This window comes from Zeus faber, assembly GCF_960531495.2.
Source record: "Zeus faber genome assembly, chromosome: 4".
NCBI lineage: Eukaryota > Metazoa > Chordata > Actinopteri > Zeiformes > Zeidae > Zeus > Zeus faber.
The window spans coordinates 16,743,823-16,769,896 of NC_137191.1; the positions used below are offsets into that span (position 1 = coordinate 16,743,823).

At 45.4% G+C, this 26,074-nt stretch overlaps 1 protein-coding gene across 2 annotated transcripts in view; it reads right to left on the reverse strand.

Annotated features, from left to right (window-relative positions):
* Positions 1–2,441: 2,441 nt before the first annotated feature.
* Positions 2,442–26,074, reverse strand: part of fhip1aa (FHF complex subunit HOOK interacting protein 1Aa) — a 24,684-nt gene continuing 1,051 nt past the window's right edge. The window contains exons 2-12 of one of the 2 annotated variants that reach the window (XM_079998478.1): positions 15,380–15,604; positions 12,387–13,067; positions 10,685–10,843; positions 10,517–10,603; positions 9,527–9,694; positions 8,526–8,605; positions 8,071–8,273; positions 6,116–7,093; positions 5,161–5,339; positions 4,956–5,076; positions 2,442–2,665 (exon numbers count right to left, since the gene is read on the reverse strand). In XM_079998478.1, coding sequence (XP_079854604.1) covers positions 2,463–2,665; positions 4,956–5,076; positions 5,161–5,339; positions 6,116–7,093; positions 8,071–8,273; positions 8,526–8,605; positions 9,527–9,694; positions 10,517–10,603; positions 10,685–10,843; positions 12,387–13,067; positions 15,380–15,487 — 2,967 coding nt within the window. In that variant the 5' untranslated portion in view covers positions 15,488–15,604 and the 3' untranslated portion in view covers positions 2,442–2,462. The remainder of the gene's footprint in view (positions 2,666–4,955; positions 5,077–5,160; positions 5,340–6,115; positions 7,094–8,070; positions 8,274–8,525; positions 8,606–9,526; positions 9,695–10,516; positions 10,604–10,684; positions 10,844–12,386; positions 13,068–15,379; positions 15,605–26,074) is intronic. The other variant, XM_079998479.1, reaches the window with a different exon arrangement.

A 26,074-nucleotide genomic window follows, 5' to 3' on the forward strand; every position in this document is an offset into this window, starting at 1 on the left:
GTTTGAGAGAATGTTTTTCGAGATCCTGTGCCTTTGCCCAAGAGGAAAAACCTAGTTTTCTATAACAAAAAAAAAAAGTTTTTTTGTTCCAGACAAAAATACAATAAATAATTTTGTGAAGTAGGCCAGCAGGATCCGCTGAGTAAAGGGCATCAAAGCGTCTTGGCAGGATCATTAAATGTCTATAACAACAAAAATAAAAGTTTATTGGTTAGAAAAACTGTCAAATTGAGGTATCGCTGGCTCGTTCCCCTTCAGCGGCAGTAATTAAAAGAAGAATTGCATTGGGCTTCATTTGAGAAGAGTCGTCTTTATTAAAAAAAAGAGGCACCGTGTCTGGGACGGCAGCAGAATAACAAGCGCGGCAACCCGACCGCATCCCTGACAGGGATTTGGAGCAGAATAATATCTTTAGGATATAATCAACTCATTGAGAAAGCTGCCGGTTTTGCACGAGACGGTGCTTATTTCCCACCTATTTTCATGTTTAGTTATAGATTCATTTGTGTGCGCCATTGTACAGCACAAACAAGAGTGCAGCTTAATTCTGTGATATGTTGTTCATTTGTCAGGTCTAAACCCTATAGACACAGCAAATTTAGGAAAACAATGAATTGATTACCATTTCTGGGATTTTAAGATGAAAAAAACCCTTCTTTGTACATATGGCGCCCGTTGTGCAGCTTGGTGGGTCTTATTCATAGCGTTGGATTTCTGTTATTCACGTATGTAAAAATAAACAAATCAACACTGATTTAAACAAATTGAGAAAATACAGCACAACTTGCTTTGAAGAGTGTAGAACTTTCAAGAGGCTCTCAAGCCAGTTCTGTCAAAATTGGCAAGAAATAAATAGTTTATCGGCACCAAGCCACAACAAAAACAGGACGAGCCAGAAGAAAATGTGACAAATAAATCTCTTTTTTTTTTTTTTTTTTTTACTTTTAAATCAACAGGAATATTAGGAGTACGCAAACAAGCACCTGAGGTACGGTAACTAGAATATGTTTTTTATTCCTTTGTAGATCCATTTTCCAAATGAGGCAAAACGTGAACCAAAATCCAAATTCAGGCACTAATTTAAGTCCTTCCGTCCCGGTGAATCAATAGAAGACAGACGTAACACGATACTGAATTCCCACATCCACTCAAATAAAGGCAATGTGCAACGGGCTGCCCATATCCTCCGCTGGTTATTTTGAGACTCACTTTAAATGATCAAAAACAATCTCAAGGGTATCTTTAAAGTTATCATCGCTATTAACACCACCTACACATTCCCAAATCAAAGAACAGTGATGAAAAACTGTAACAGTGTTAATAATAGAACTTCTGCCCCCCCCCCCAAAAAAAAACCCCAATAGATCTCTTAAAGAAAAGGATAAAAAGAAAAAATTAAATACCCATTCCCAATCTAAAATACCTAGTCGCAGCCATCATGTCCATTATTTGCATAGTAATATATTTCTCTGAGACATTTCTCTAATAATATACAATATGAAGTCGTACAAAATAAGGCAAAATAAATTCAATAAACTAGAACAATCCTTTCGCCGCCTTATAACTTTGTGAAAAGCAAAACAAAAACAAACGAGCAGAAAAGGAAAACCAAAGCACCCGTGAGAGTAGGTTGCTGGTGCATCATGGGAAAATGACTCGACGTACTTTGAGCTACGACGGACGGGGAACTTAAATTCATGAATGCCGCCATACCCACGCCACTTAAAAGGTCGACGTTGGGGGGGGGGGGGGGGGGGAAGGGGTTTGCTGCGGGAACATGTCGTGCAGCGCGTCCAGTTCTGCCTAGCGACTGGATCTGTGCTCCTGCTGCATCGATAAGGCCACGTCGCTTTGCACAAGGGCCGCCTGAGGTGCTGCGGGGACGCTGCGGCGGCAGCTGCTTCCAAAAAGACATTCGGAGCCGTTTATTTATGATCACGTATCAAATGTCCGCGATCATTCTCATAGATATTTAGACGCGAGCCGACATTAGACGGCCGCGTGTGTGTGATTATGTGATTATCTTTGGTTGGTTGACCAGGAGCTGTGATATTAATTATTGGCTGTGGCAAAGCTAAAAATGTTTTTTTGAGCAAGATCATCAGACGGTCATTTGGAAATGCACACCTACTAATTATTACTGGATTGTAACAAGCCTGCAGGGAATAAAAAATATATATATAAAAAAAATAATAAAATAAAATAACAGCCTGAAGTGTTAAAGCTCCACTGAGCTTCACTGATTGTCTTGGAAAAATATATTAAGATTTTTACTTTGAACCCCTTTAAAATCGCCATCGACAAAGTTGCATTTCTAGAAATCTCTTCGCTGAGGTCCGTTCTGTGTCAGGTCCTGATAGAAACATCTTTTAAAAGAAAGAAAAAAAAACAAAACATTCTCAATGTTCTCCCCCCCCCCCCCCCCCCAAAAGGGAGCGTGTCAGAGGGAGACGGCGCCGTGTTCACTCTTCCACAGGAATGTAGGATAAGATGGAGTGCTCCTGCGCGATTGCGGCCAGCTCCTTCAGGAACTCGCTGAAGAGGACGGCGGCGAAGGCGTCCGTCTGGGACGGGGAAATGCTCCTGGGGCGGGGCGGCGGCGAGGAGCTCCTCAGGGCCCACGCTCCGTCTGCGTTGCCGGAGCCCTTCCGCTCTCCTCCTCCGTCTGAAACGTGAAGCAACGACAGAAAAAATAAAAATAAAAACCCCCCCAAAAAACGCTGCATAATTAATAGGAGACGGAAGGAATTTATCACGGGGGGCGGCGGTGCGTTCGACAGGGTTCTAACAGGAGAAGCTGCAACACTCACCAAGACGCCGAAGAATCGCAATCTGTTTGTTTTGCCGTTAAGTACATTTTCACATACGACAAACTAGTCGTGGTGAAGCCGGGAATTTGCCTAAAAACTTTGCCGTCCGACAAAAAATAAGACAAGAATAGCCAAATGTACAAAGAGCTCATTTGCAAAAATCCAAATATACAAAATCTACAGAATATACGAAAGAAAAGTGATACTATGCCCAGGATAAGTTAGCAGCGTGGATGCTGGTATTCAGTATAAATACAATTAATATACAATGTAATTATATACTTATTTTAAAGGGATCGCTTGGCGATTGCGCGGAGCGCTGCGTGGAAACGATCACGTCGCCGCCATATTGTATCGGGCACGTAAACAAATGTAAGTAAAGAAATACAAGTAAACGGGGGAGCTGCCGTTTTTTCTGGATAAAAAGCAATTTAACGTTGACATTTCTCGACCCATTTCCATGGGTCTTTTTTACATCCAAGCGTTTAGGATCTAAATGGAGTGGGTCGCTCCAACGTCCGCCATTTCCTCTGACGGTTGCTCATTGGTCGACGCACTTCCTGTCGACGCCGTCAATCCTGGGTTTTTCCCGGGAGGTGGTGCCCGGTGGCGGTCAGGACGCATGGTGATACGGAGGCTCATAGGCCAAACCCATCTAAACGCTGACGGTGTCATTATTCTAGAACCATCACCCTGTGCAATCAACATCCACTTCATGATGATGAGTGGAAGCAACAAAAGTTGCCGGTTGCTCCTTTAAGGAACTCCACAAAACGGGAGCTTTTCCCAAGGCAGCGCCGAAGCGAGCAGATTCCCCTCAAAGTGGCCTCGTCGACACTGAACGCACTCGGGTTCCGTTTGGATCTTAACCGTCTCCTTCTGGTAATAACGATACGGGTTGACGGGACCCTAATTCATCAATGATCGCTCGCAGAGCTTTAGAAGTGGTTTTGACGCCCAAGCTCCTGTTGATGCGGAGCTCGAAAATTAATTTTCAAGCTCAGGCGGCGTTTGCCTGTCATCCGTCATCAGTTTGATGGTAGCTCCTAAAGCCACGAGGGGGGCCGTCTGGGTTTAAATGCTTGAAATGCAAGGACTGGACATTATTTGCCTCTTTCCAGCGGAAATCAACGTGATCAAGTGGAATGAATTCCAGTTCTTCAAGAGAGCTCAACACGCGTCTGTGCTTTTTGATCTCCGCGCTGTTGGAAGGCAACATTTAGGGATTCAAGGCCCTTGAAACATTTCGACAGATCTTGAACAACGGTCCGAGCGGCTGTGATCACGATTGCAGGAGGGTGTGATGGTGGTTACGACGGCTCTGTCAGTTTATTGTTAAAAATGAAAGGCTGCGGAGTCGGACCGAGACTGTGAAGTCGGGCCTCAGGTTACGCTGATGGTTTTATTTTTGCTTGGGTACGATGTATGCAACACCACTTCACCATAGTGTTGTTCCATAGAAGCGTCATTATCTGTAGTTCTGTAATATATTGTAATTTTAATAATAATGTAGTAATAACGGTCATTTATACCTACTCATCCATGCCTGTAATATTTGCCCATACACATCCATCTAATTATACTTTATAACCACAGCTAGAAACACACCAATCATTTATCCTGTGCACATTAATGCATTTTGTATGTTTGTTGACATCTGACTATTAATGTTTCGTATTTTTTTTTAATGAATTTTGGGCTATTTGTATATATTCGACAATTTAACTTTTTTCTTTATTTTTTATATTTACTTTTTTAAATTCGATTTTATTTCTTTTTTTACCCTCCATTTTTTCAGACTGCTAAGCTTTTTTTTTTGGTTTTGTTTTTAATGCGAATGGTCTACAGTGTAACGCTCCAAACCTCACCAGAACTCCTCCTAGTGTCTGTAAATATACCTGGAGGAATAAACTGAATTCTGATTCTGTTTCTACAAGCAACCACACTGTGCCTTTTTGCCTTTCAATTTAATTCATCCTATGCATAGAATGACATTTTGTATATTCTGTATATTTGAATTATTCATTTGTATTTTTTTTTTTTCTTAATTGTCTCTACTGCAATGCACCAATGCTCACCATTGTATAGGAAAATGTACTTGGCCGAACAAACAGATTCCTAAACGGGAGTCGTGCATATCCTCACCTGACGCTCCAAACTGGGTCTCCCTCACCAGCAGCCAGTGCTGGGCGGCCGTGATCAGCTCTGGGAATTCCTTCCTGCGTTCAGACAGACGCTCTACCTGGTTCTTGAGGGACGCCAGGACCTGGGTGGAGCATATAATGAGATGGGGGCAAGAACACCTTCGTTCATTTCTCCAATTCCACGCGTTTCCGAGGCCTGTGGCTACCTGGTAGAGGGAGCGCACGCTGGGCTGGAACACCATGTTGGTGTTGAGGAGGAAGGAGCGGAGCAGCGGCTGGGGGTACGCCGCCAACTTGGCCAGGATGCCCGTCAGCAGCAGGTTCTCGTGGACCGAGTTCTCCAGCATGTTCTCCAGCCGAGACAGCAGCACGCTGACGAACGGGCCTGCAGAAAAGACAATATAAAATAGATTTAGACTTTTTCCGACGATTTCCATGTAAAATACATTGAAATGATGCCGTGCTATGCAAAGAAGCCGAAACATACTGAAATCATAGGGTTTTTTTTCCATCTGTTTGTTAAACGAAAATAACCCCAATGATAGTCTATTTAAGTATGGAGACTCGCAATCTTTGTGTGGGAGTGACTGCCCACATACAAAACAAAGATTCTAAAACACAAAGTGCCGTCTAGTTTTTGCCTGAGATGAGTTATTTCGAAAGGTCCCTGTAAACGCATGAAACAACCCAGGCAGAATGCCAGGAAGTGAAACTGCATAGAAACAAAAATATCAACTCTTTCAAGAAGAGATATAAATGGAAACACGCTCAACCAACCAAATTCCAGAAAATCTGGGTTTCTGAGGTGAGGGTTAACACAAAATTACAGGTCAATCCAACTTTACAATTACAGATACATCAATGGCCATTTCTCCCAGCGTTTTTGGGGAGAAATGTCCGACGCAAGTAATTTGTCCGTCTTGGAACTCCAAAAAAAGTTTCCCGAAAGTTTCTTTCTCGGTTAGATTGATTCACACAGCCATAAAACATCCCAAGCCGACAACACTTCCGTGTGTTCATAGATTTGCCTAATAACGAATAATGATGAATAATCTGTGTTTACTCGACAACCACAACTCATTCGCTCAGGTTTGACCTCGACGGACACTTTACTGTCTATGTTTTTGTTTGTCTGAGGAGGCGCGCCGCCGTCGCACTCACCCGTAAAAGGCGCCGAATGGTTTCTACTCCCCCCGAGGACCTTGCCTCCAAACGGGTGACTCAGTTTCTCCGGCTCTGGGGTGTCTGCGGAGAAGGCGCCGAAGTCCACCTCCATCTCCTCGTCCGCGGGGGCGGCGGGGCTCCTCGGCTCTCCGTCGGCCGCTGTCGCGGTCGCGCCGGCGTCGGTGTTCAAGGTCCGAATGAGCTCCTCGTACTGAGTCAGCAGATCGTCGGCGATCTCAGCGGCGGGGTTCGGAACGTTGGAATTACAATCCTTCTGAGCCGTGGCCTTGGCGCCGGAGCAGCTCTCGCCGGTATCGTCCTGCGCGGGGAGTGGAAGCGCGAGGCTCGGTCCGTTTGTGGCGGAATCCAATTTTTCCGGGACGTCCGACGGAGTTATCTGCGATTCTTCCCTGCTGGGCTTGCGCTGGCGAGCCGCACCCTCACTCATGTCCCTCTGGGCGACGAGATCGTAGACCATCACGTCATCTTGGAAGTCCGACTCCTCGACGTAGGCGCCTTGGACGATCATGGTGGCCGTCCTTCTCATCTCCTGGATGTGCCGGGGGGGCTCGGCAGGCGGCGGAGGCTTCTCGTCTCCGCCGCGAGCTTCGGCCGCCTGCACCGGGCAAGCGTCATAGCTGTCGTCCCACTCCAGCTCCAGCTGGGCGACGGAGGGGGGCCCGGCAGTTTGCGCCGGGGGGCCCGCGCGGTACGGAGGCGGCAGCTGAGGAGGTCTCTTGGGCGCCGTCCGCCCTCTGAGGCCGGGCTCCTCCAGGACCCCGGGCTGGAACTCCTCGGGAGGGGGGATCTCGCCGTCGTACGGGGCCGACCACTCCCGGCAGGCCCGGATGCAGTTGCCGATGCCGAGGCGAGCGTCGTAGAGGTAATGGAGGTAGCTGACGTCCAAGTAGATCTCGGATCCGATGACGCAGGAGTTCCCCGAGCGCTCCTCCTCCGAGGAGCTCTGCGATCGCTCTGGAATAGACAAATATGAACGCTGATGAGTGTTGGCGTGCTGCGTATTAGCGCAGCGCTTGCAGAGCAGAACTAATAGGCCACCCCCATGACAAGGACCTGGTTCTCTGCAAACAGCCCATGATCTGCTTAAGCTGTACACGACTACATGACAAGTGAGTACGACAAGTGACCGTGGGAGGTAAACTGATTTAATAGGCACAACCAGTGGGAGATTGTAGAATCTGATAAAAAAAAAACTCCCCTTTCATGTTAATCTGCCAATTAAATGCAAATCTGGTAAACAGCAAGGGCCAATAAACTCCAGGTATTATCTTTAAATGGATTTTAGAAACATTCATTATCAAATTAAGGAATACATGAAACTGATTATTTATTGTTCATTTTGTAGACTTCTGTATCTGTAGACTATCTGCTCCTCTTGGTGTGGTTCTGTCATGAAAACCCAAAGGTTGTTACATTTTCAAAATGTGGGAGTTGACGTTAGAACTATAAAATAAAAGAATAAAAGATGGAATAAATAAGGCTGCTTTTAGCACAGCAGGGAATAAAAAGACAATCACATTATAAACCTGCATCATGTGTGGGTTAAATTTTGGCTATGGTGCGGGACATGTATGACGTTTTTCGGACCAAGAGACACAAAAAGCTCAAATATATATTTGCTGATTAGATCAAACTTCTAGGAACCCTACTGGGAAACTTTTGAACCTTGCCATTTTGTTTTATGTCTTAGAATAATAATAATAATAATAATAATAATAATAATAATGAAAATAACACCCTTTATATCTATAGCATTGTGTGTGTGTTTTATAAAGTTTAAATCCTAAAAAAAGATAATAATAATAATAATAATAATAATAATAATAATAATAATAATAGAAACCTACCCTGTCGGCCCACATCTTCAAACTTTGGCATTACATTTTTTTTCCCCCAAAACACAACTCACACATCTCACCCCTTCCCCTCACCTGCGCTGTCTGGGGCCTGGGGGCTCTCTGGGCCCTTGGACCAGAGGATGGAGTCCAGCTGCCTCAGGGGTGGGGGGCTGCGTTCCGGGGAGCAGCAAGATGGCGTCAGGGCCAGGATCTTGGCGGCCGACACAGAGTAGCAGTCCCTCTCCCTCACCACGCACCTCTGGCTCAGCATCATGTGGTTACAGGGGATCAGGTACCTGGGGCAGAGGGTGGGTTGGGTGGAACCCGTGAGGAAACCACCCAGCATAAGGTGGAGGGGTGGGGGGCATGGTGACAGTCAACGTGGTATAGGGTAGAGAGTAAAAGCTCATCTCTGGGTAAACCAATTAGATGTACCATGCTTCATACACCGTGACAGCCGTGTGTGTGTGTGTGTGTGTGTGTGTGTGTGTGTGTGTGTGTGTGTGTGTGTGTGTGTGTGTGTGTGTGTGAGTGTCTGCCACACACACCTCAGTACGAGCTGCAGCATCACGTCTTCACAGTATAAGCCGATGAGAGTCTGGAAAAGGGCCAGCGACACGATCCCCAGCTGCAGCAGTCAATGAAAAGAGAGTAGCGAGGAAAAAAAAAATAGAGAAACGTGTTTGTTTCAAGCGAGCGAGGGAGCGAGCCAGTCAAGTCATTTATTTGTTCAGCACGACGCTGATGTTCCAGCAGAAGAAATAGAAACGAAAATATGATGAGCTGGATTGATTGATTGTTTTTTCACCGCTTCAAAATATTATTCATACGACAGGGTTCATTCTGCCATTAAAAAATGGAATTTAAGGACTTTCAAGTACTTTTTTAAAGCACTATTCAAGAAACAAGAGGGGCACAAGTATGCTAGTAAGTGTCAACTATAATAATTGATTTTCCAATTAGGTTTGTTAACCAAAAGCCTGCCGCCAAGAGTGCAATTTGCAATAGGTTGCCTGAAAACTTCTCCACTGCTCTTCCTAAAAACACAGAATAAATTCAACATGATGGTCAAATTGACGATTCCCTTAAAGTTGACTTAAGGGAAGTGCTGACGATGGGTATCAGGTGCTTTATTATGCATCAGGGTGGAGGTGTATTAAAGCTCAGTTCCATAATAAAAGGAAAACACCTTGGGGCCTTTACAAGCTTGGGAAATCCCATAATGAACTGTACTATATTCATCAATGTTAATGAGGCGTTATGTATAGGAAGTGTTTGAATAAGACATCGCTCGATACGCACACCACAAGCCTCCCACATGACTTTGGCTCTGGAAAATGGGATAAGTACTGCAACAAGACATCGCCATGGCAACAATCAGCAGGCATTTGTGCTTAAATTATGAAGTACTGCTATGAAATCCACTGCCTCCGGGGCAGTTCCTTATCTGAAGTTTGCTTTTTGAAATACGGGCAAATTTTTTGCAGTGCGCTGTTCTGTGTGACAGGGTGTGTAGCCATGAATGTGTGTTTGTGTCTTGCTGCCGCACCTGGAAGGGGGTGTTGATGCGGCTGACCAGCGTGTCCAGGATGTGCACGTTCTCGTGGCGGTGCAGGAGGATGAAGGACAGCATGGTCCGCAGCAATGCCGGCTCCGACACGGTCCGGAGGAACAGCTCCAGGTATGCGGTGGTGGTCATCACCTCCTCCAGGGTCAGCTGCACACAGGGAGGAGGAATGAGATAACACCATCTACACACATGCACGTGCGTGTGTGTGTGTGTGTGTGTGTGTGTGTGTGTGTGTGTGTGTGTGTGTGTGTGTGTGTGTGGACAATCAGAACCAGAATCAGAATCAGTCTATTCCACCAGGTACACTTACATATACTAGAAATTGATTCTGGTGAGGTTTGGTGCATTTCACTACAGACAATTATCATGCAAAAAAACAAGCTTAACAGTCCAAAACAATGATAATACAAATAATCATAATAACAAATAACAAAATAAAATAAAATAAAAAGTGAAGCAAAAAAATATATATAATAATAATTTAAAAATGTGTAAACTATATACAAACAGTAGTAGTCAGATATATAAAAGATAATAGATAAATAATAATTATAATAAATAAATAAATATACAGAATATACAAATTAATAACTTGGTGCACACAGGAATAGAATCTGCCTGAATTGGTGTGTTTATGTGTGCTCCTCTAAATTAAATATACTGTACCTAATATCCAATCATTTGTTAATAAAGGGGGGAAAAAAAGGGCAGCTGTATTTCACCATTATTGGAATGAAGTTAATTTCCAATATCAGGAGGAATATCTAGGTTCATAAAGTGACATTCCAATACAGGATTTAGACTCAAACAAGAGGGATTTGCAAATGAGCACAAGCTGGAGGCCCAACCTGATGAGTGGGATCAGGTGGCTTAGTGCACGGGTGGAGCTTTCTGATCCTGGAATTCCCCCCCCCCTCTGTAACTAACAGCAGAGAAGCACAGCTGTTAGGCAGAAGCGCAGCCTCCCACCTTGTGCAGCGCTGGTGCCAGGACCGGCACCAGGAACCCGTTGTAGATGTAGCTCAGCAGCTGGTCTCTTATATCAGCGTGGGCCACCTGCAAACAACCGAGACGAAGATGGCGGTCAGAGGTGTGAACGAGAGGAAGGTCCGTCAAGGCGCAAACCGAGTCCGGCACCTGTACGACAGCGTTGCAGAACTCCAGTGAGTTGAGGAACTGGACGAGGCTGGGCATGCGGGCCCAGTCCTCCCTGTGCAGGCAGTGCCACTCCTCGGCCGGAACCTCCAGCTTGGTGGGCAGCGAGGAGTACAGGCCGCTGAGCCCCGTGGCCAGCACCTGGGGCAGACGAGACAAGAGAGCGTTTCAAACTAATTTGCTGTTACGCAAGGACAGCGTGTTGCTGGCTCGGGCCTGTTTTCCTCTTTTGCATTTTAAAGTAGAGCCTCTGATCCGCCTTGAATCATCTATGGAAGTGATGATTCAAAACAAACAGAAACAGAAAACTCAGACGAGACCCGTTAGCCACAGAGCTGAAGATGATTTGAGTTGCATTCATTTTTCTGTTACAGACGTGGGATCCTTTCCGTTTCCCGATGGGTGGATAAGCAGCAATATTTCATCAAAGTGCCCCCCCTGCAAATGGAAAGTTACCACAAGCGCTTCAACCAGAACAGGCAGGAGGAAACCGATGCCTTTTCATGGCTAAACCAAATTATCATAATTATATTATTATTATGATCTGCTGTGTCCCTTCCTGGGAAACTGCTTGGACCGGTTTATAGGGCAAACCTCGCCTTGCTGACAAAGCAGAAAGAATATGCTGTAAACACGCAGTCTAGCTTGGGTTCACTGAACTTTAATTAGGTAGTGTACGGCATACATTAAATCAAGGACTTCAACGCTCCCACCTTTAGCGCCTTTCGAGTTAAGCCGCAGTTAATCCGAGAAGCCCAGAAGCTCTCAAGACAAAAAAAAAAAAAAAAGAAAAAAGGACCAGCTTGTTATTATCAGGGGTTCCAGCATGAGATTAGTTCATAGTGTCGTTGAGGTACAATACTTAACATATTAATACTCCATAGTGTTGTACTGGCAATAATGTTCAGACATGAAATACAACATGCATGATTTCCTCTCTACAGCAGTGTGTACACTAAAATAGAATAAAATTGTTTCCCTCTACTCTCTACTCTACTGAACTCAGATAGGGGGTATATAGATGTATATCTCCTCTAGGACAGCACTGAGACCTTCATGAATATTTGAGAGGTGGGGAAAGAAAGTGTGAGATAAAAATCGCTGCAGAGAGAATAAATATGGAGGTAGAATTGCCGTATTTTGCTGTTTATCGGTGTTGAGTTTATTGGTGAACACTTGCATTAAGGGAGTAATTCAGGAAAAAAAAAAACAAACAAGCAAGGGCCAATGACTTCTAATGTGAATGAATGCATTGTGAATTCTACACCTCTTCGGTGGTCGTATAAATGAAAGTGACCTGCCTCTGGAAATACTGATCCAAAGTGCTCTTTTCCAACCAGTTTTACTTCGGACAACGCCGCAGTATTTGAATAACTCAGCCCTCCGCTCGCGACGCTGTCAAAAGTTAATGAATGCCGGAGATTGCAGCAGACACCTCATTTAAACTCTGACACCACTGAATAATTCAACCGATTCATCCGCGTATTAGAGCCCAAACACAGCGCTCCGTGTCAAGGTGAGGCTGAAGTTCGTTCGCCTCTCGTAACGTGGAGTTCATTACTGACAAACAAGCAAGAGCGGCAACGAGAGCGGCTTGGCGGCAGAACCCCCCTGCAAGCCAGCACGTAAAGAGGAAGGAAACGGAAAGGAGGACGCGGTGAAGAGGCGGCGTTAGTGGACCGACCGGACAGAAGTAGGTGTTCTCTGCAATGTGTTGGGCCACGCGCGGGTTCTCGGCGGACAGGGACATGATGAGCAGCAGGGCGTCGCGGGCCTGCTGGCCCACCGTGCCCTCCCTGTGGATGAAGGGGATGAGGAGCGAGAAGATGAGGAAGTTGGCGGCTCCCTGGTCCTCGCAGGTGTGGAAGAAGAGCTCCAGCACCGAGGGGTCCTTGGCCAGGACGCAGCACAGCAGGTTGAGCAGCAGCACCAGCTCCGCCTCCACCTCGGGCGCGGCCGTGCCGGAGCAGGACGACAGCAGCATCATCAGCGGCCGCAGGACGGGCTTGTGGTGCAGCAGCGGCTGGTGCGCCTGCCCCACCAGCATCTCGTACATCTTCAGCTGCTCCAGCTTCATGTCGTCCGTGAACTCGCGCCGGAGGCTCCAGACGAAGAGGCGCTCCATCACGTTCTCCATCACCACGAACTCCAGGATGGGGCCCATGGCGCCCTCCTTGCCGCTCTCCTCCTCCATCAGCAGGAAGAGCATGTGCTCCACGTAGTTCTGCACGGCGTTGGCCTCGTCCCCGGGGACGGGGCCGAAGCGGAGGCTGACGCCGGAGCCGCCGCGGAAGCTGATGACGCCGAGCGCGGGCAGGCTGGCGGCGCTCCGCAGGGGGTCATGCTTCTCCAGGATCTTCACCACCTGCGAGAGGAGCGGAGGATTACTGAGTAGAGCTGTCACAGTTATTACAGTCGCCTGATTCTTTGAGCGGACCACGATCATTTTGTAAAATGGTTAAGATTGCAATCTAAATTTAAGGGGAATTTTAAGCCAATCCTGCAAACAAATGTCACAAGGGGGTTTCCCTCAGTTGGGCTGAGACAAATTATTGGCCAAAGCAATTTTCTTTTTTTGTTTCAATGTCAATAGAAATAGGTAGACATGTGTCACTGCACATTTCTAAAAATGTATTATGTTAGTGGAATAAAATGAGGAAAAAAAAAAAAAAAAAAAAAAAAAAAAAGAGATCGACAACCCTCAATCGACAACTACAACATTGCGGCCGTGACAGCCCTAATTACCGAAGCTGCAGATATAACCATAGATGGCTCCCATTCAAGTGTAACATGAGCGCAAACATCTCCATACCGACCCGCTGACACCGCCACTCCCAGGCTCAGAAAGATGAAGGCTACAACCAGTAATGAATGTAGGATAACAGCAACGATACTGTAATAATAATAATGGTTTCAAAAGCATTACACAAACACACACACCCACACACACACACACAAGAGAAAGTACTGAAATACATGTATGTATGATGGTGAACCATGAATTATTTTTATATGTCTACAGTGGCACCTTTCACATTTCTAGTGTTATAAATGATGTATTCCTGTGGTATAACCTAGAAACCCCGTGGTGACAGAAACGCGCGCTTCAGCACATACTGTACGTACTGGAAGGGAGCTTAATGTACACTAGAAGTCAGCAACTTCTTTATTTAGAAGTTCTTCTCATCTTAGTGGGCTCTGCCTGGACCCCGCTCAAACAACTCGGCCGCATGGAATCATCTCCTTCCCTCCCCCCGATATCCCTGACAGCTCACCATCGTCATAATGAGGTGAAAACACAGCAGCTCGGTGCAGACCAGCCGGAGTCTGCACCGCGGCGTGAAACGGCCCTTTGTGCCGGCGCTCCCTCCCCGGTGTGTCCTGTGTAGAAACCAGAATCATAACAATGGCCCCAGTGTCCCCAGTCATCTACTGCTGCCATGGTAATGGGCTTTCCGTGGAGGACTGGGCACGGCCGACAAACACGGGGGGCGGGGAGCCAGGTGAACGATACGAAGGATAATAATGTCATAATAGACGGAGCGAGGGAAGGGAAATAAGCGGGAGAGGAGAGAGTAAAGGGAACAGCGGTCACGTTTAAACTGAGCTAAACACATCGGTCGATTACGTCTGTTTGCACTCGTGCGAGCGTCCAAAAAGAGCAGGCGCGTGCCACACATTAACAGGGACGCACTGGCAGCCAGACCTTGTTTTGTTTTCTTGGCTCTTTTTTGGAATTATTGTCGTACGTCGGGATCCGCATCTGTTTGGACTAGAATAAAAAATCCTACCCGTCTAAAACCAAAGGCAATGAGCTCGGCCCAGGTCTGACAGGGAAACAGACAAGACGCTCAAAGAATACAAAGTTGGAGATCAGAGATTCAGGAAGTGTTGCTAGGTGGGTTCAAGCAGGGTTTCAAGGTTGTCCCAAAGTAAGCAAGTCAAAAATACTCTTATCAAGCTTATGATTAGCCAAGCAAGTTATTACAGTAAGACTATGCAGGACACATGTTTTGGTTTTCCTCCCATTTTACATTGAGAGAATTGCTTGGAGACATTTTAATAGGTTTTGAAGAAAATGTCAAAAGAAAATCAAAATCCAACTATTATTTAGTTTGTATGGTACCATGTTGTGCCACAAATACACTCGTTGATGATGTTATGCACTTTTGCACTAAGCTCACAAATACCACTTTTTGGCAGGTACCTTGACTCAACTGATCCCCCTTAGTAAGTAGAGAAATAATCCTTCCTGTTTGAGGTTTTAACTCAAACCACAAAAAATACCTGAATTGTACTTTAACATCTAAGCTCAACCACATCAAGGTTATTAGCGGCAGAGTGCGGCTGAGCCCGAAAAATAGGCCGAGCAGCCGGACGGTTTCCACGGGGGTGAACGGGGACACGCTGAAGGACGGAGCCAAGACGCTGAGAGAGCCTCCATGCGGCCAAGATTCCAACGGCCATGACCACACTTCAAAGTCTGGTGATCGACCAGAAGCGCTGACTGAAGTTCCAGCCTCCACTGTCAGGTCTTCAGGCAGAAATCACGCAATAGTTGAGTCTCACGAGCACAGAATGTACAACCTGGGCCTGGATTTAATAGGTTAACCTTGAGATATATTCAGGTTATTTGGGTAGCGGGGGAGGTTCGGGATTTTGCCACTACAATTTTACCTGAGCCCAGTGGTTCTTGAACACAATCATGCAGGTCTCTGGGTCGACCCCTTTAAGGACCAGAGACTGCCCATCTCGGTTTCCGTTGGCAACCATGGAGGCCATCATGGTGACCGGGTCATGAGTGAGCTACACCATGTCGTGGGCAGAGGAGCGAGGAGAGTCCTCACTGATCCCTGGGTGATGTCACATCAACCGCAGCTTGTCCGGATGAACCCGAGGGACCTGGGGACACACAAAGTCACAAATAACATTCATGACACGATGTCGTAGGTTTGAGACAAAACAAATACCTCATACCATGACATTGGAGAGGTCATTTCTTTCATTTCTAATGGTCCACTCCTCCATCTCTCTCGGCATGAGTAGACAGCAGCTATGAGCGGCATGCAGCACAGAGACAAGTACCATGGCCAAGTCAGATGACTCAATTAAGGAGAGGAAGGGACACACACACACACACACACACACACACACACACACACACACACACACACACACACACACACACACACACACACACACACACACACACACACACACACACACACACACACACACACACACACACACACACAGAGAGCTAGTCCTCTCTGCTCCAGGCCACATTCCACATTTTGGACTGAGTCGTCAGATGAGTTTTGGAATACTGTGTGAGACCGCGCCAGCACTAAATGGGATCCAGCAGACGCAGACATTTCATGGAATCAGGAGGTGAATATGCATTGGACTGGCTTGATGATAAAAAGGACAATTGCTCTTTTTGTTAGATGGTGTGTATGGTTCAGAAGCAGCGCTAATGTTATTACTTGAGAAACTAGGCGGCTCCGTTACGTGTCACTCTGGTCTGCATTGCGAGCGTTTCTTAAATACAGGAGGAGTAAATAGTTTTGTTTGCTGCAAATAGCTGAAAGCAAAAACACCGTCCGTCTAAACACTGAAGTTTCACGTTCAACACCAGATATGTATTTTGTGTGAACTCATGGCAGAAAGTCGATACAGTGGCAGACTGCAAGGCATAGAAAAATGATTGTTGATTATTGTTTATCACTGGGAGATAAAAGTTTTGGGGTGAAGTTGTCCCCCGACAAAACAACTGCCTTTGAAGAGGATAAGGCTGCATTGTGTTGGCAAAACAAGCCGCCAAACATTATCCTCACTGCGACGTGTCTGGTAGGACGTTGTGCCTCGGTAACGGGAGAATGAATATCTGGATTTTCTTTATCTCCCCGGTTCTCCTCGGACACGGGACGATAACAATAACAATGAGCGACGCCGCGATGCCCATCGTTCAAGGGCGACATGACATCATTGGCGAAAATGCCCCCACAAGGCAAACCTCCGTAAAGTTTTACTCATGCTAAAACAGATCCAATCTACCCTGTGCATAACTCACGTGGATATCTTCCTACCTGGCAAACAATGGATGGAGGGTAATAAAAGACACAACAACCGACACGGCAACCCCACAAAAAAAAAAAACAAACACAGGAGCGGACAAGCCGCTCACTAAGTACACCTCAAGATAACTGGAAGCGTTTTCCTAGAAACAATCATGAAGTCTCATCACTCACATAGTATGAGTTACAGCGTGGTTAGGGACCACCGGGGGGAAACCAGCACAAACCAACAGCTGCTGACTACAACACCAAATTAAGCGTTTTGAGTTCCTGCCCCTGAAACTGCCTCTTGACCAATCACGGTACACCCTCCCACCCCCCACCCCCCCCAAGACCAATCACAACCCACACTTTTGAATGAACCCTGGTCCGCGCCGCACAGTTCTCACAACCCAACCCCAGAGCCGAAGCGTAAAACGGCGCGCTCACATTCTACACCGCCGCCATCTGCTTTCTGTTAAAGGGAGAGTCAGGAATTTCTCTCAAGAAAACGGTGAACACTCAGCCAGATACTGTGTCAGTGAAACCCTTACCTCAGCTGAAGCATGGCTGCTCAGGAGTCTTTAAAAAATCCCTGACATTTTTTAGAGAAGGGGGACGGGGCCACACCGGTGACCTGCGGCTACAGGAGGAGATTCGGACGTTTCACTGTTGAGCAGCAGACGGCAGGGAGTACAGAGCGCAACGTGAATGTCACCCCAGACGCGGTTGAGGAAGTGGCTGGACATGAGTAAGGAGCTTAGAATGCCGGCGGAGGGCGAGAAGAGGCTACAGGGGCGGAGAGGAGAGGAGCGGGGAGGAGGAGGCGGAGAAAGAGCGACAGGAGGCGTGAGGGACGGGGTGCAAAAGAGGATAAATGAAATAAATAAAAATGACTGAGTTCATATTCAAAAGTTAAAGCCATACCAAGTCCATCAATTCGGTCTTAATAATGAAAAGATTCCTCCGCTCGTCATCACGGCTGACGGAGGGATGACACCATCATCCGTCATAATTAGTGCCGCCATGTAATTGGTGCCCTCTCTCTGTTGTGGGAGGCCTACAGCCATTCCCCTGTTCTCAATCCCCTCTTCAATGCCACTGCTGAGCAAACATGGAAATGTTGGGGTTTACTGTCGGTCTCATAGGTTATAGCTGTGTAGATGTGTGCAGTTTAGGTATACACACGTCTATTATACTGACTGCTGAACAAATGTCAGTACAAATGTCAGCGGCAGCATGTACTCTCTGCTCCCGGTGTCCTTTTTCACCACAGTCACAATATGACAGTATGGGTTTACTGGAAAGAATGGAACCTTTTTATGTCAGTGGGACGTACTGTCGTATATAGAGGCGAAAGTGGGCGGCGTAAATAGAAAGACTGACGTACAAAAAGACGGATGTCAAATCCTCCAATCGACACTTCTGCTGGGCCGACTATGTCGTGACGTTAGTCTTGCCATGACGTTTTGCGTCATTATGAACAAGGAGGTGCAATCGAAGGCCTCAACCAGTGTGTCTCAAAGTCCGTAGCAATGTTTTATCCCCCTATTTCGTGTGCGGGAATTATTGTACTTTATTTGCTCGCACATTATTCTCTTTGGTGCTGTTTCGCCTTCTTCACCTGACCGCAGAGTGACTGTTCATGAGAAACGCTGCTGGAGCGGGTACGGCCGGTATTCAGCGTCTGAGCGTGGCAAAGAAAATCCAAATAAACATTGTAGAGCGCGGACCATAACACCGGCCCATATTCTACAGCATATTGCAATCTGGTGGCCTGCCGTCCCAAATCTAATACAAACTGTAATCTAGTTGTTTAGCCCGAGGGATCAGACAGATCTATGAGGACAGCTGGGCAGGTTTCTGTTTTGGAGTTCTGCAAAACTGCCGGCTGTCGGATTAGGGCCATACATGAAGTGATTAGCCGCAATTACACAACAATACAGCGGCAACAACTGCCTTTCCCATAGAAATATAGATCAAATATTAAATGTATTCATACAACACACAACCGCTTCAGTTTTTAATCCATCGTGAATATACGCCATTTGTTTAAACACGTGTGTGTCCTCTCGTGCAACCTTGTGCAGAGGGTTACTTCCACATTTTCTGAGTATAAGGTTATTTGGCTTTAGCCACACAATAATAGTACAGGGACACTTGTTTTTTTCTTTTTCATTATTTATAGAATGAAATATACTCTTCTATATCAAAGGTCTGTTAAAAAAAGACGAATTACTTATGATAACTTATAATATTAACACTAGTAAAAAGTTTCATGGCGATTTTTTCAAAACAAACTAAACAAGGTTAAAGAATGAATGCAGTAATTGGATGTTCCGAAGGGTGGGGCAGGATACGAGAGGGAAAATGGTTCAAATCAACACTGCTCTACGGAAATGTTGAAAATCTGACAGGAGACCCTCAGCGGCTCAAAGACAAAGCGAACTATTTTGCAAAAAGGGTTTGTTTCTGTAGAATAACAACTGGCTATGATGTAGGATATTAATAAAATATACACTATGTGCCTATCTGTGGCTGCTTCATGAATGTCTAAATAAACATGCAGTCTTTATGTGTGTGTGTGTGTGCGTGTGTGTCCTCAGCTTGTTATTCATTATCCAAATTACAGCAATTTAGTAATTACTTCAAATTGTTTGCTCCGTGTCTCTATAGATCAACAGTGAGACACATCAGGTAAACAAACCAGGAAAGGACTGCAACAGCACCCTGCCTTTCTGTTCAACATTCCCTAACGACCGCCTTTATTTCCTGGATAAGATATACTATTTCAGAAGCCCATGTTTTCACCGCATACACACGATACATGTTCTCTATGTATATTTTTTCATTCTCCACTTCAGACGGTGTACCAAGGCGAACATATACTGTAGACGGACTCAAAAGAGAAACATGACCATAGTTTCCTAATTTCTATTAATTGCCCAGCATTACTGTGGGCGCGGTGACTGACATACACTGTGTGCAAGTCTTTGTATACGATCAGTTGTATGAGAGAACGAGGTACAATGTACCATGATGTGTAGCTTGGGTGTTGCAGCACATGGATTCTTCACACTGCTTTGTTATGCGCTGTCCTAAGAGCGTCTCTGGCAGCACATAGAGGCTCCATGTGGCTAAGCTCATCTCCTCCAGATTACAGCCAAAGTGTTTGGCTCATCAGTCTGTGCTGTGAAATACAAGAGCGACTCGAATTGTTCCAATCCCTCCTCCACAACTTCCAGCGTCAGCTCAAAGTTATATTTCTGACATACAGCCAAAAGTTAAAAAGTTCACATAATAGAAATGTCACTGACGTCAAGAGTCTGTCGGGAATGGGGCCTAAAAGAGTGAATGTGACGATACAGAAGAGTATAAACAGTCAGAAAAGCTATCGTATTGCACAGGAGTCATTGTTCAATGACTGGGTGTGGACAGTGCAGCAGGAGCTTTGAAACATCAGATAAAGCCTGCGGCCGGGGAGAGCAGACAATGAAGAGAATAAGAAAGAAAATGCTGCCTTATTGAGGTTTTGCCATCTTCTCTTTCCAAGCCTGTGAATCTGGTTTCTTGCGTCATAGGTTTGAGGCGTGGTCGAGATAAATAGCTGAGAGAAACCTGCCACACCTTTGTCACCGGGCTGCTTAAACTTGCAGTCAAGCGCAAACTCAGTAAAAAGCCTGTTCCCTCTGTCCGGGCCCATGCGGAAGATTTCCCAGGCCTTTGGAGGCCAGACACTCTGTCAGCACGAGCCGTGGCGTAAATGATAACTGCAACAACTGTAACCCTTACTCCAGAATCACTTTGGGTTAGGGCCATGAGATGTTATATCGGTGCTTTACCTTTTGCCCATCCAAACACTTTCACTGCATATATGTATGAAAGTATGTGACCAATAAACCTCTTGACTCTTGAATCATCCCCCCCATTCAAACGGTGTCAGTCCGACAGAGAGTTGCAGTTGCCCATAACAAGTGGTGGTGGTGCCCATAGCAAACCAATGACAGGCGAACCCATTAAAGTGACACTGGCTGCTGAAATATTTAGGGCTGCAGGTGAAGCCATTGGAGGGCCATATACCACCTATTTATAGCCGAAGCCTCCTCACCAAATCAACACTCAGCACAGTGGGAGGAGGAAACCCATTCAGCCTTATCTCTGTGTCCGTTCCCCTCAGCCAGCCGGCAGGGATCGATCTGGTGACACGTTCATCTCCGGGAAAGATACAGGTGGAGTGCAGGGTCAGAAACCTCTAGACAGACCACGTCTGAGAGACATTACCTGCACAACACTAACTTCGACAAAGACGAAACTATAGCATTAAATATAAATGCATGGGATTTAGCTGACCACTTTCATTTCTTCTGCTCACTGAACTGTGCTACCATGACCGCAATTTGCGAAAGAAGCAAAGAGCCAATAGGGCCGGGTGATATATGATATATATATATATATATATATATATATATATATATATATATACATATATATATATATATATATAAAATTTTATTATATCATTATAATATAGATGTTGTGATATGAGACTGGTTCTCGTCTGGGATTTTGCTATTTTGCAGTAAAGTTATGTAATTTTCTGAATTTCAGGGCATAGACGGGTTATAATCAATAAAGCAATTCTAATCAATGCCTCTTGGTCATACAGTGACAGCCACATCAATAGCGACTACCTCTCATATGTTCATTGTGTATAAATGTCTTATGATTGCTCCAATATTCATCCCTAAAATAATGTCAAATGACCAATATCAAGGTATCTGTCAAAAGTAACATTGAGGCGTTTGATGTTGTTTGAGTGGTGGCTGTAGAGGGTATACACATCTTAGACGTTAAGACTGTGATTATGTAAGCAGATCCACTGCCTTCTGTGGTGTGATGTTCACACACGCTGGGCTCGTCAGGAGGTATTTCCCACCATCTTGTTCAATGATGATGAGAGAAGATTGATTAGCAAGTCATAACACACACACACACACACACACACACACACACACCAGCACACACCAGCACACACCAGCCTGTGTTACCTGGGAGGCAAAAGGTGGAGGTGGCTTGGAACGTGGAGTTACTATGAGAGCAAAGCTCAACAATCACAAACCCAGGGGTGAAAATTCATGCATTCGTGCGAACAAAGTGTTCATAAAAGTTGAGCTCTTGAAACAGATGCTATTCAGAAGACGCATCATATGGCATCATAAGCCAGATTGGAAAGAGCAAAGTTGAGATTTGACACTGTCGAAAAGAGTGCACAGAGTTCAGCTTTGTCCACCATGGAGTGATAAGGCTCAGGCACAAAATAATTAATAACACGCCACTGCAACTTTGTCTCCGATCCGGGCAAAGTGAAATGCGATCCTCGGCTTGTGTGCTCGGGAGTATGTTCGAGTACTGAAAGCCGGTTATTGGAATGCAATACTCTGACACTAGGTTTCATTGGTACTATCAAGTTTTGGAAAAAATATATATTGTGTGGTAACAGAAAATGTGTCATGGATTTTGCTTTTTCCCATAAAGAACCAGAATCAAAGTTGAAATATTGGTATTGAAATGTTTTACATGATGCCCAGTGGATTGTGGAAGATAGAAAAATAATATTACAGATCAGTCTTTACCACATGTGCACTATACTGTAAGCACAGTGTGTGGTGACGACTTTAATGCCGACCCACACGGTGAGTACTACAGTTCTCTGGTGATGACACTGGTTTTAATGTGGAAGAATTCAGCTATCTCCTATTACTTCCTCTACATCTTGTTTGCGTCATGCCTTTGGAGCTGATGAAAAAACAGCCTTGTTTGCATGGGGCAGGGGGGGAGGCGGGTTTGGGAAGAGTGGGCGGTTGCGCCATGTCTCAGGAGTTCAAAGACATGATCGGAGGAGGAGGAGGAGCGGGTCCAACCGTGTGGCCACTGGCCACACCGTCATCGCAAAAGCAAATAATACCCTTTTCACTCCAAAATGAGTGGGTTGACCCGGGTTTTTAAAATGGATTCTAAATGGGATACGAAATGGTGGAATGATACATGGATATTCCTGTCTATTTATGCCAGCGTCCGGAATTTCAAACGCACGCCGCATCCCGCAGGTAAAGGGGGCCAAAATTAGCGCCGACCCGGGTGTCCTGTTCACCTCAGAGCTGATTGGAGGTGGAGCCGGTTAAAACCTGTGTCTATTGCCGGGTCATCCGAACCGGGACTGAGGCCCCATATTTTCCCTTTCCCACTGGTGACAAAAGAGGAATGTTAGCGGGGTTTTTTTTGGTGCAGTGGGAAAGGGGTATTAGTTCAGAGAGAGATCAGAATACATACATAAATAATGAATACAAATTTGCAACCTGCTATTCTTAATTGAGACCTGTTTTCTTAATGGAGCACATTGCTTTTTAGAAGTGATACGAAGCGGATCTGAAAACGTTACACCAACCCTAACCTCCAGATGGAAATCCATGTAGCTCTTGGCAATTTGACAAGGAAGTAAATATTATACTGCAGCTGGGTGCTAATGATTTCTTTACCTTGTGCCAGAATCAATGTAACCTGTCTATGGATCGCAAATGAACCTCCTATTTAGGAAAATACCAATGGAATTTTTTTTTTTTTAATAATAAAAAAATTATATATATATATATATATATATATATATATATATATATATATATATATATATATATATATATATATACACACACATATTTATTTTTATTTAACCTGCAGATGAAACAATATTAAACGTTAAAGTACCCATGCGCAAGTGCCAATGGAGTCCATCTCTAATAACTTGATGAGTTCTTTTAGAGTCCCCGAATGGATATTAGACCATTTCTTGTCCCTTTGTCACGAATTCCAGGCGGAAGGTACAGAGTAAGAAAAGGCCTTTATAACAAGTTCCGTACGGCCTGCGGCGACTGACGACGACAAGAAGTCCTGAGAACGTAGCCGATAGATGCCAGGATTGTGGGAGACGTAAAAACAAAAGAGAAGAAGGCAGCAAACCACGGATGGACTCATACACCAACGTCAGCCAATCAAGAGATCTACGCAGAACAAGGAGAAGTGCAGAACACAGAATCTAAAAGAAAAACACGATTATTTCCTAAAGTAGAAGCCTGGCTTTTTTTTTTTTTTAAGCCACTCAAAATGACATTTAAAAGTCAGACCGTCTTGTCACGAGACACAGGATCAACTGAAGGGCCTGGAAACGGAGCTCACACTAGGAAGGACGGCTGGAAACTCCTTGACATTTACAAACAACATTGTTTCAAAAAGCGACGATACCCTGGTGAATGCCAATTACACATTTGTAAACGGCCGTTTCTTACATCAATCCCGACAACGAGCCTGTAAAAAGCAAAACAAAGACTTGACATTAATTAATAATCAGTGACACGGTCTTACCATCCTACACCACAAGAGCTGGCGAAATCCAGACTCAAAACTTAAAAATCCAAATAACATAGAGCAGGCAAACGTTATTGAAATATATCAAACACAGATACAACAGATCGATAGTGAGTATTAGGATAAAGGATATAGGATATGTATTAGGATAAAGGATAAAGGATATATATATATAAAATAAAGGATTAGCAAAATAATTGGTGAGGGGAGAAAGACAATTGGATCGGAGGCTTCTTCAAACAAGGCATAGTCAAATATTTGTTCAACGGTGGATCCTTTGGCTCTGAAACCCTTGAGGATGGAATTGCGGAGGGACAGGTTTTCTTGTTTCTCAAATGTACTTTTTCCTATTTACACTCAAAAATGAATGCCTCACGTCGAAAAGCTGACGTCACTTCCGTAAACAAGACGCAGAGCCTTCGGAAAACTTTGGAGGGGATTATCTCAGAAACACAGTTTGCCACACCCTCGTCATTAACAACTCATAGCTTTAAAAAACATTTGCTCGATTCGCACAAGTGACACCTTGTTTTGAAGCTCTGATTCTCCACGTTCAAATGACATGGAAAAAAAAAGTGAAACGGCACCATCAGTACCTAAAATCGGTGGAGGGTCACATTATATTAGATGTAACTTCCTAGAACGTTACTGGCGTTACTTGCTGTAATGCCTGTAAGATGAACTCCAATAACGGGAGAGTAAAATGAGAGAATGGGTGGGGATGTCCCCAGAGTGTTTCTTGCTACCGATTTTATACAGATTCGCAAGATGTTTACTGACTTGCCGTGAATCACGGAGGCCGTTTCACCTCCGCCCGCGTCCAGCCTGTAGGCGGAGTGGGGCATGGGGAGCAGCAGCTCCTTTGCATTTAAAGCTACAGACGCAGAAACAGCCCAACGAGATAGGGGCTGAAACAGAGACGTCTAGAGGCATGTTAGAATGGCATAGAATGCATAATCAGTGGTATATGACAATGATAATAATGAGTGGTGTATTCAGCAAAATAATACCACTCCGATTATTTATTAATAATCATAAATGTTTTGGGGATCTCAGAGACCTATATGACCTTGTTGACACGGAGTACGAGTGGTGACCTTTAAACAGAGTAAACATGTCTCAAATAGACATGAAAGTGGAGACACTGTATTTAGGCTTTTTAAAAAAAGGCCTAGAAGAAAGGACTTTGCATGCCCCGTCCCCGGGTTAGCCTGCGGGTAATCCTAAACACGGGATAAGGCTGAGCTGAGCCCGGCGTGGGAAAGGAAAAAAATAAAAAATAAAAACAGGTTTAGGGAACTCAGATCTCTCCCGCCCTGTGTGTCACTCCAATCCCACAAACAATTCCAGCTGCGCTCGCGGTTCCCTCGGACTGTCACAAACCAAGGCAGAGAATCGGACACAGCGTGACGAGCCGTTACGAAGACAGGAAACGTGTTTTGCGGGGGAGCTTTTTGAGGTGGAGCTCATCCCTGGCGTGCGCGCCGCAGCGGGAATAGAGACGCATGAGATAACCCGAGCAAAACCGCAAGCACCCATCGGCCAATACCCCCGCTTTGTACTCATCGCGTGTTCACACCCACTAGTATGTGCAAACTGCCGCCTCGTCATTAGTTGTGTTTTGTATGTTGATCTCCACTAAACTGCACTTCGGTCCCCTTGAACAAGCGGCTAAAACACACTGGCCCGCCGGGATCCACTGCCAATGTCGCCGCTCTCTTCTCTCTCCGTTTCACAAGTAGGACACGACGAAATGTGTCGTCCGCATACGACCCCTCCTGAGCCCCGGGAGCAGCGGGCAGCCGCGGTGCAGCGCCCGGGGACCGACTCCAGCTCGTGCGCCGGTGCCCCGGTCAGGGGGCGGCGACAGGGGTATTAACCCCCCCATAACATACAC